General features: G+C 30.2%; 2 protein-coding genes across 6 annotated transcripts; one reads left to right on the top strand and one right to left on the bottom strand.

Annotated features, from left to right (window-relative positions):
• The first annotated feature begins 504 nt into the window (after positions 1 to 504).
• Positions 505 to 4,719, top strand: Dd (CTD nuclear envelope phosphatase 1-like protein dullard). 4 transcript variants are annotated; one of them, XM_087411635.1, is made up of 6 exons: positions 506 to 774; positions 1,052 to 1,280; positions 2,186 to 2,252; positions 2,342 to 2,543; positions 2,739 to 2,956; positions 3,447 to 4,719. In XM_087411635.1, the coding sequence occupies exons 2-6, from the start codon at positions 1,182 to 1,184 to the stop codon at positions 3,590 to 3,592; spliced, it is 732 nt and encodes a 243-aa protein (XP_087267761.1). In that variant the 5' UTR covers positions 506 to 774; positions 1,052 to 1,181; the 3' UTR covers positions 3,593 to 4,719. The 4 variants fall into 4 exon arrangements, with proteins under 4 accessions (XP_087267762.1, XP_087267761.1, XP_011049654.2 ...); XM_087411636.1 differs by having other exon boundaries at positions 505 to 1,271; XM_011051352.2 differs by having other exon boundaries at positions 506 to 1,280.
• A 1,691-nt stretch (positions 4,720 to 6,410) lies between these two features.
• Positions 6,411 to 8,636, bottom strand: Pex14 (peroxisomal biogenesis factor 14). 2 transcript variants are annotated; one of them, XM_011051361.2, is made up of 5 exons: positions 8,475 to 8,636; positions 8,201 to 8,338; positions 7,680 to 7,997; positions 7,238 to 7,476; positions 6,411 to 6,696 (listed from the first exon to the last, which is right to left on the bottom strand). In XM_011051361.2, exons 2-5 carry the CDS (start codon positions 8,249 to 8,251, stop codon positions 6,528 to 6,530), a joined length of 777 nt encoding a protein of 258 aa, XP_011049663.1. In that variant the 5' UTR covers positions 8,252 to 8,338; positions 8,475 to 8,636; the 3' UTR covers positions 6,411 to 6,527. The 2 variants fall into 2 exon arrangements, with proteins under 2 accessions (XP_011049663.1, XP_011049662.1); XM_011051360.2 differs by having other exon boundaries at positions 8,465 to 8,636.
• Positions 8,637 to 10,272: the final 1,636 nt, after the last annotated feature.

Genomic DNA, 10,272 nt, shown 5'->3' on the forward strand with positions numbered 1-10,272 from the left:
TTATTTTCTTCTCAAAGAACTCTAAAAGTTTTTTCAGAATTTTTTATCAATTTTTTAGTACTGCATTTTCTTATTTTTACCAACATGAGAAAATACGGTATTAAAAAATTCTGAAAAAATTCTCAGAACTTTATGAGAAGAAAATAAATAATTTTTGTCTCTTGCAACTTTTCTATAAAGTTGACAGTATTTGAATAAAAAATTATACAAGACCAATATTTGGCAATTTTTAGTAATTAATATCTTGTTAACTATTGCGAAAATTGCAAAATGGTAGAGGACTTTTCGACTCCGTTCGATTCACTCTACCTGCTCATGATGGGTGACGAAATATATTAAAATCACCCTGTATATATATATATATATATATATACATATATATATGTATATATATATATATATGTATATTATATATATATATGTGTATATTATATCATAGACGATTGCGATAGATATGTAGATAAGCGATATTCACGTAACGTTGAAAAAGGATATTTATCTAATGTCGACGTCTTGATATAGTATTTCAAAGGTTCCGGTCTCCGAGAAAAGAAGCCTCCGATGCTTTCGATCGCTTTCGACGTTTCGAGGATTCGATATCGAGAAGGAAAGCGGCGAAAACTGAAAAGGCGCGAGGCGCGAGAGGAGCGTAGTGCGCACGGAAAAATTGGGTCGATGCGCGGAAGATGGCGGCCGTTGCGTGATGCGCGTAAGAAGACTCGTACCGTAGCTCGTACTTGAGTTTTGTGAAAAACATGAAAGAACAACGGTAAGGTGCGTAAACATACGCGAGACGCGACCCGTCGTAAAAAAAACTGCGCGCTCGCTTACTCGCGTCAAATATCAGCTCGATCGTGGCATTGTTGACGAATTTGTTTACGATAAGCGGCAACGAGAGAAGAAGCTGTCTCTTATGGTTTTCGGCTGTCGTCGATCATCGCCGTCGCGATTCTAGACCGCCTTGCAGGCGGTCCGCAGGCATCGCGACTCGCGACTCGCGACTCCAACTCGATCACAGATCAGACTGATCACTCTATCTACTCATTGTCAGTCTACTGCAGTGAGCGGTGCGGCGGTGCAGCGGTGGGAAAGAAAAATAGGATCACGAACCCGCAACGGACACATTCGACACTGGAGATTAAGTGTTGCCGGACTTGGGCCCGGTGAGAAGAACAGTAGAGATGCTGAAGCAATTGCAGATGGGGATGAGAGCTTTCCTCTTAATGGCCTCCCGTGTGTGGACCTGCATCTGCTTTCTACTCAAGAAGCAGGTTAGAGCCGTAAGTAGGTGCTATAGATTCGCTTCGCGAATCGCGCCTCTCTTCGCGCCTTCTTCCACAGTCAGGCACGATGCATGGAGATGTCATATTGTGTATATACTTATCAATCATCTAATCGACGAATCGTTTTCTCATCTTCTACTTTTATCACGATATGTGGATATTATTGACATTCGTTGATGTAACGACTCTTCGATGATAGTAGTGGTAATTTGCTGCTTTCACACAACTTTGCACGAATCTCTTCATCTCTTTTCATCTATAAAATTCAATCTATATAATTTGATATTGTAACAATTATCTGAAAAATATTATTTTATAATAGCAACAATTTTTCTCAATTTTTTCTTCATTTTAAAAAAATAGATTTAACATTGTTATGTATAGGATGAAAATTTATTCTTTATTTATAAAAAGAACTCAGTTTTATTTTCTTTTTTTAGCTGAGTCTCAAATCTTTTAAGTTATAATTTTGAAATAATGGATTATACATTAATCACTCCCTTCAGAAATATTCATTTTTTTACATGTGACTCGTGTTTGTTTTCAATCAAGATGCAAGTTAGAGAGGTGTAAGTAGTTACTTAATGCTGCCATTTGATATTTACATGTGTATACAGTTGTATTTTAATTTAATTTGCGTAACACGAGATAAATAATGCATCTACTACTCTAAATCTTTATTCTGTTTACATTTATATTTTTATTATTTACATCTCGTGCAATTGCCATATTGTGATATTATAATTACAATCATTGTTTTCTATTGTAAAAGTATTTTTTTGTTTATTTTATGTAACGCAGGTATATTAATCTCTGTTTTAATTTTCTTGTGAAGATCACTTTTTTCATATATTATAAATGTAATATACAAATAATATATTTTTCTTACCATTTTATTGTAGATCTCACAGATGCAACCAGTCAAATATGAGATCTTCCCGCTTTCACCTTTATCTAGGCACAGACTTAGTAAGTATTTCAATGATGTGTACATGAATTTTGTACTACCTTGCGTTTAATGTTTTTCAGTATTTATGTTTAATGCAAGAATGTTTCAGGTATAGTTAAAAGAAAAGTATTAGTACTGGATTTAGACGAAACCTTAATTCACTCTCATCACGACGGAGTAGCAAGGCCAACTGTCAGGCCTGGTACACCTCCAGATTTTGTTCTTAAAGTGACGATAGACAGACATCCTGTTAGATTTTTTGTCCATAAAAGACCACACGTAGATTTTTTCTTGGATATTGTTAGTCAGTGGTAAGTATGTATACATATATTCTCTCTCTCTCTCTCTCTATATATATATATATATATATATATGTGCTACTATTTAAAAGACTAACTTCCAAAATTATCTTGCAACGAAACTTTACAATTTTTCACTTAGGTTTTATTCTCATGTTTTACGATACAAGTTTGCATTAATTATTTCCTATTATCTATATCAATTAGGTACGAGCTAGTAGTTTTTACTGCATCCATGGAAATATATGGGGCAGCAGTTGCAGATAAATTAGATAATAACAGAGGTATTTTAAGACGCAGATATTATAGACAACATTGTACGCCAGAAATGGGTTCCTACACCAAGGATTTATCAGCAATCTGTTCAGATCTCTCTTCAGTCTTTATTCTTGATAACAGCCCAGGAGCTTATAGAGCTTACCCACGTAAGTATATTATTTATATCATTTTAATGGAATTACTTTTTCTTTTACTGCCTTTCACGTCTAGACTTTATGAAATGATAGAATCAATTTCTATTTCCTTTAAAATATCCAACAAATTTGTAAAATGCATGTAGTATTTTTTACTATAATATTTGTATATATGCGTCATTAACATATTGTCTCATCTTTCTAGAAATAAACAAACTTTACGATACCATATTTAATGTTGTCTCAGCAAACAATAACTAACAATAATAATTTTGAATTCTGTTTTTAAAGAAAGATACATACTATAATACATAATACATATGCTATTTAGAAAGTAGAAAATCTACGCATTTCATTTTCTAGATTGCGACGTAAAAATGTATCTTTTCATGATTTGTTTTATATTATAAAAGAAATGCACATAATTTCGTGATGGATAAAATTAAAAAGAATAATAATGCGTTACTATATGTACCATTGTATCTTTTTTCTTATGTCATAGACAACGCGATACCCATAAAATCATGGTTCAGCGATGCGGGAGACACTGCTTTGTTAAGCTTACTTCCAGTTTTGGACGCTCTTCGTTTCACGCAAGATGTACGATCCGTTCTTTCAAGGAATTTACACTTACATCATACTTGGTAGCATAGCCGAGATTGAACAATATACTAGATATTCTAGAGTTGGAACTATTAGCAGTTTCAGTTAGTGTGTCTAGCCTAGGATTATTATTGTTATTAATTAATAGCAACACTAGGTCGCTGCCCGCATAATGAGAGAGCCCTCCCCTTCTTCAGTCTTTCTTTTTCTATACTCGAACGGACAGCGACGAGTAAATACCGAAGGGAATGGTATTCAGCCAATGTATAATTACATAAGCACAAAGCATCCTAGGATAATTCTTGTACAGTCCATGTGTGCAGAATCATAAAGCAATTTTTTTTTACTTTTTCTGTAAGCCTTTGCCAAAGATCAAGATATGAAAATAAGATAGAACCGCACTAGCCAGCAGGATTTTTTATTTTAGGTATATTTAAAACTTTTATTTATATATTTCGGCAGCACATTATGGAAGATGAATCAATGAAATAAAGTACTTTTGTTATTGTATATTATTAACCTAGGATGTATATATAGAGTGAGAGTGAGAGAGAGAGAGAGAGAGAGAGAGAGAGAGAGAGAGAGATGTACCTAAGTCAAATGGATTTCGCTGTAACTCACTGTATCAGTGAGGCAGCTGTCCTGGTTATATCTAATAAAAAAAAGTATTAATATAAAACCAGGAAAGAGTAAACATCTGTTCTCCTCAAGACTTCCGCGATATGGAATATTATATGTATGATCTGTAAGATTGATTGCGTTAATGTGCGCTCTTATATGAAGAGTTATAATATGTGACTCAGCGATACCTTAATTTTCTCCGCATAAATCAGTTGCAATTAATAAATAAATAAATAGATAGAGAGAATACGTTTTTGAAGAAATGTGTTCATAAATATCTTGATGTAATGTTGAAATATTTATTAGCCATTATCATAAATTCTTATTTTTAAATAATAATCTTGAGATTGTAAGATTGAGGCAAAATCAATTTATACATTTTTCCTTACAAGAATTTTAACATAATTAATCAATTATTTATACATACAAAAATGTTCTTTGTACAATACTCATATTCCTTACACTTTTTTGTTTTATTATATGTAAATTTGTATTGCTTTATAATAAAATATTTAAATATTTAATTATAATAAAAAATCTTGTTATAAAAACTGTACTATATGATTATACCTTTCTGCATATATCAGATTATATATATATGTGCGTGTGTATATAATTGTGTAAATATATATGATAATGTGTACAATTTTCTTTACTTATTGATATTCAAAAATGTGGGAATATGAAAGATGAAAAGTCTCGACTTATAATCTTAAGATTATTATTTTATATTTTGAAATCAAAATCTCTTCTAAAATTAGATAAATTTTTCTCTAATTTGGAAAGCAGATTTATTTCATTTACATAATTGAGTGTATAATTCATTTATTAATTCATACTCGTGAAAGCTGAGAAAATGAAATCACATGTGAACTCTTCTTATAAGTGATATATAATAGCAAGCTATATACACGACACATACACACATATGTACACACATTTGTGTACTTTGTTTGCTTATTGTTAGTGATACAATATCGAATATTATACAGTTTGTACATATTACTCGGATGTATTGTATGTTGACGCAACTCAAGTATGATTGATTTTTGTATGAATGACCGATATAAATAAGTTACAATACATGGACTTCATCTAATATCTATATATGTATGTTGAATGTATGTGCGCGCGCACATACACACAAACACAAACACACATACACACGTGCATTTATACATAAATGTAAAATCAATTTATTCAATTTACAGTTAAAAAGTTAAAGAAGAACAATACGCCCATGTGTACAAGATTTAGCGATATCAGTCATCCTTCAATAAAGATTTTTTAATTAAAGTTACTATTCTTCTATTATATATTGTAGAACTTGTGTGCTCTCTTTATTACAATACACAATCATTTTTTTTTTTTTCAAGACATGAGTCATGGGCAATACAGTATTCTATGGAAAATGGAAGTAGTTAATTTTTCAATTTATTTATCCAAAAATTATATCTGTACACATATGTATAACACTGTCCGCAATGTAGTACATACAGATATTACATATAGAAGTATATTAATTTCTCAATTTGCAATACAGTACAATTCCATTTTCGATATAAAATTTCAACATTACAAGATTCTTAAACACGATACCTTGTATTGTAACTGTGTCTTCGATATTTTTAATTTTAGATTTATATTAACATTTACATATATATTATATATATTAAGTAATTTATTTCACGATGTAGAGAATTGTTACATCTTTTTTTTTTATATCTACAATTTATCTCCACACAAAGCAACTAAACGTAATTCTTACAAGCTTACCAGAACGTTTCTAGATGTGTAATTTACAATTATAAAATCCAAAATATGACTTTTGCTCACGTAAATTTTTTCAAAAAGCATTTTAAAATTTTCTAGTTTTTTTCTTCCCATTTGTTTTATATTTGTACTACAATAAAGTATCAAAATAATTTTTTAAAGAAGCTATTAACAGTCTGTTTAGTTCTCATATAAAAAGAAAACATTTTATTAAAAATTGCGAGGAGATCTGTAATTGGTTTAATACATTTATTCAATTGATTTGCTATGTTATTCTGGTAAATGACATAAAAGTTCTTTGTAATGGAACATTGTTTGATAGATATTAAAACATTGACAAAGTTATGAATATTACCAAAAATACAGATCGATGCAACTAGTATAAGCACAAGATGCTAAAATAGGGTTCAGATTCTTCGATTATTTTCTTTTCAAACATCCTGTATAAAAATAATATCAAGCATCCCTGTAATCTGTCATGTAGTATTTATTAAAATTATAATCCTTTTGCTTTCAACATTATACCAAAATAATCGCGTATATCGAAGACTATCATTACGGAAGTAATTATGATTGAATTCAAAACTTATTCCTTAGGTGGATCTTCTCGAATCATTTCCAAAGAACTATCGGAATTATTAGTACTGCTACCACTTCCAGCATCGTCTTCTCGTTCAGTTGCTTTTTCTTGGCTTACATTTGTTGCACCCAATTGCCATGGTGGTATAGATGCAGGGGCAGTAGGAAATTGTTTTCTATTTTAAGATAAAATTGAAAATTAATAATAAATATAATTGTAGACAATATATAAAAATTTTCAGTTACAGTTAACGTTTTTTGTGCATTGAATTCATGATATAGACAAATAAATATACATAGTCTAATCAGAGAGATGTTTGCAATAAAAGATTACTTAAAAAGTGCAGATGGTCAAAAATAGGAATAAGATGGGAAAAAATGCACAAATTTATATTTTGAAGTTATATTTTGTAAAATAAACTGATGTTTAAATGAAAGTTACCAGAACATTCAGGTATCAATTTCTTAAGCAATTTCAAATAAAACTATATGTATGGGAGAGTGTGAGGTTGTGATGATGTTTGATCTCTTGTAAAAATAATGATTTTAATATAAGCAAATATCACATACAAGAATAAAATGATAAATAATGTCTAAATGAAATAATCTCATTGTATGGCAATAAATTGCTATTACTGACAATCTATGTGCATTGCTTATTGTATACACTTTATATAAAAAGAAAGAAAAAGTGCATATATATATATATATGTATACCTTGATAAAAGTAATGCTTTTAGACTAGATAAATCATGTTTAAGTTCTTGCACTAATTGTGGGATAGTTGGATCCAATGCTTGATGCCGAGTCAATTTTTGCACTTCACCTTCTATCTTCAAGATAGAATCTTTCACTTCTTTCATGGAATTTTGAATGGTTTCATCTAGTTCGGTTACCTTATCTTCTATGCAACACCTTTTCTTTTTCCGACCAAACAGAAAGGGTTCTATAAATTTCTACAAAATTAAAAATTGCATTGTATTTCAATAATATAAATAAATGAAATATATATATATGTATATATATATATACAATTTTTATTTTATATGAGATTTGATTATCATGGAAAATTCAAAATTAATATACTAGAAATTTTTCAACGTTTTGTATACATAAAAGAAAATAAAATCTTTCAATTTCTTTGCACTATAAAAAATACCTTATAAAACCAATATGCACAGTATACTGTGACACCAATTAATGCAGTTGCATTAAAAAATTCTTTAATTTTCGACAAAAATGTCGGTTGATAAACATTCATTTGATGATATGGATGAATAGATTCCGATGGTATTTGTACAGAAGTATATGGATTCTGAAGAGCATTGCGATCAGCTATATTGTCAACAGATGCTAGTTTGAAAGCTGTTTTAATCTCTTCATCCGTGAGGCCTTTCCTTTTCAGAAATTCCTGCTTTTGCGACAATGGACTCGACAACACTTTAGGATTTTGTAAAAACTGTACTGCTGTTTTTACCTTTAGAAATATTAATATTTTACAAGTTTCATAATAATGTATATTTATATATAAGATAATGTACATGCATGTTGGATTACTTCTAGTATATACATAATTAAATACATGCATAATTTAACAGAAATTTACAGAATAACTAAATATGGATATATCTTGGATAACTTTTTAATTTACATAACCCAATGTGATCAATGATAATTTACCAAATTCTCCCGTAACGGAAGAATATTATTGTTTGTATCTTGATCAGTCATTCTGATTAGCCTTTGACCATTTGACTTTTTCACTTGTTATAATGAAAAGGACATTACTACGCAAATTGCAAAGTCCTATATTGCAAACTGCAAATCACATTTTCTTGATAAACCAATTACATATATGCGTGTATGTATACACACATACAATTATATAGTAAAAATTTATTTCGCTTGCGCGAAAAAGCTCGCTGGGAATCAAAAAAGTGCTACCTTGACTCACTTGTTTCTCGAGATTTTGAACGAATTTATAATTGTCTGTCAGTAATGTAGATTTTACATTTAATTCAAAGAGGCACCGAAATACTATTAAAGACAATCAGTGCTTATGGAAATTCGTGTGCCTGTTAAAATTTAAGTGATTAGAGCGGGGAGCACAAATTCTTACATAATGCATAAAATATGAGCCATAAGAAAATCAACCAATCAGAGTCCTTTATTTCACGGAAAGGAAGGAAATAAAGCACTTTGATTGGCTCATTTTCTTATGTCTCATACGTTATAGCATTATGCGAGGATTTGTACTCCCCTCTTTAGAGTAAGAAACTAATAGCATTTTCGGCTCGACCGAGTTTACACTAACCTGGGTGAAGTAATGATGTTTCGTGCTCTCCTATTGGTAGAGCGTGTAACCAATAACGAAGCATTTTCTAACCTAAGTTAGTGCAAACCCGGTCGGGCCGAAAACGCTATAATACCAAGGTTGGGTAAGTTTTTTTTAACTGAATAAAGTTAAAGTTAATGGCTTTACAAAATTAATAAAGTTAAGTTAAAAGTTGAAGGAATAAAAAATTAACTTAACGTAAGTTAAATCAATGTTGAATTAACTTAAGTTAAAAAAAAGTTAATTTTGAAAAAAATTATTTTTTATATCAAAATGTCCTAATTTTTTTAAAAATGAGATTAAATAACTACTAATATAGATTATTAAGTAAATTAAATTTTTAATTTTTTTATTCTCATGTGATATAATTTAATAAGCATAGACTATGGCTGCATTAGACGCTGATGTGCTTAAAGCGCATGAGCGTTAATGGCTTCGGCACACCAGCGCGATTTGCGACAGATAACCAGATAGATTTTTAAGTTTTTACTTTTTAATAAGTCTTAAGCCATAAGAAATTGACCAATTACAATTGAATGCGAGAAGAATATTTGACTGTAATTGGTCAATTTCTTATGATTTAAGGTTTAAAACACCTATTTTAGATCCGGACTAAGGCTTATGGCATAAGGCATAACCGCATAAACCAATCAGATGACTGTATTAGCATCTTAAGAAATTACTTAAGATGGTTAAAATATAAACAGATTACGAATATATGCCTTTAGTCTTATTGTATCTTATTATTTTTCTAAGATATTTAAAAGAGATAAAAAATGTTTTAACTTAAAAAAAGTTAAAAAGTTAACGTTTAAAAGTAACTTAGTTAAGTTAAAATTTAATAATGCATTTAAAATTAACTAAGTTAAGTTAAAAGTTATTAACTTTTTAACATTTTTTAAATTTTTAACTAGTTTCTACCCAACCTTGAATAATACAATAGTAATTTCATGATTTATCAGTTTCATAGATATGTACATACACTCAAGGACTTCGATTCTTTACCTCGGAAATTTTCATGAACTGAGAATTTACCACTTTTCTACATTAATGCTCATCCGTGCGCGATTAGGGTTACACACAAAATTCCTAAAGGACATTCTACAGGACATTCTAAAGGACATCCTAAAGGACATTCTACAATGCGTTGTAAATAAACAGTTGCCAGTTGAAACGTTTATCGCGACAACCAATCAGAAGCATAAATAATACCATTAACGCTTCTAATTGATTGTCGCGACAAACGTTTATTTGCAACTCAATATTTGCAACTCATTGTAGAATACCTTTAAAGATGCCGTCTCATTAAACACAGATCGGATTTCTGACTAAGGCTGTGTTCGGTTTTTACGCTTATACGCTTTAAGCGTTTAAGCATTGCTTACATTGTTCACTTTGACGGTATACATTTGAATCT

This window comes from Acromyrmex echinatior, chromosome 12 (genome assembly GCF_024713525.1).
Source record: "Acromyrmex echinatior isolate Ae372 chromosome 12, ASM2471352v2, whole genome shotgun sequence".
In the NCBI taxonomy this organism is placed as follows: domain Eukaryota; kingdom Metazoa; phylum Arthropoda; class Insecta; order Hymenoptera; family Formicidae; genus Acromyrmex; species Acromyrmex echinatior.

Bases quoted from the DNA above. Each gene is read 5' to 3' on its own strand.
- Pex14 (XM_011051361.2), bottom strand. From the start codon at position 8,251: ATGACTGATCAAGATACAAACAATAATATTCTTCCGTTACGGGAGAAT. The intron at 7,998-8,200 runs GTAAATTATCAT...ATATTTCTAAAG, and splicing joins TTCCGTTACGGGAGAATTTG to GTAAAAACAGCAGTACAGTT. The intron at 7,477-7,679 runs GTATTTTTTATA...TTAATTTTGTAG, and splicing joins GTGCATATTGGTTTTATAAG to AAATTTATAGAACCCTTTCT.
- Dd (XM_011051352.2), top strand. From the start codon at position 1,182: ATGCTGAAGCAATTGCAGATGGGGATGAGAGCTTTCCTCTTAATGGCC. The intron at 2,544-2,738 runs GTAAGTATGTAT...TATATCAATTAG, and splicing joins TTGGATATTGTTAGTCAGTG to GTACGAGCTAGTAGTTTTTA. The intron at 2,957-3,446 runs GTAAGTATATTA...CTTATGTCATAG, and splicing joins AGCTTATAGAGCTTACCCAC to ACAACGCGATACCCATAAAA.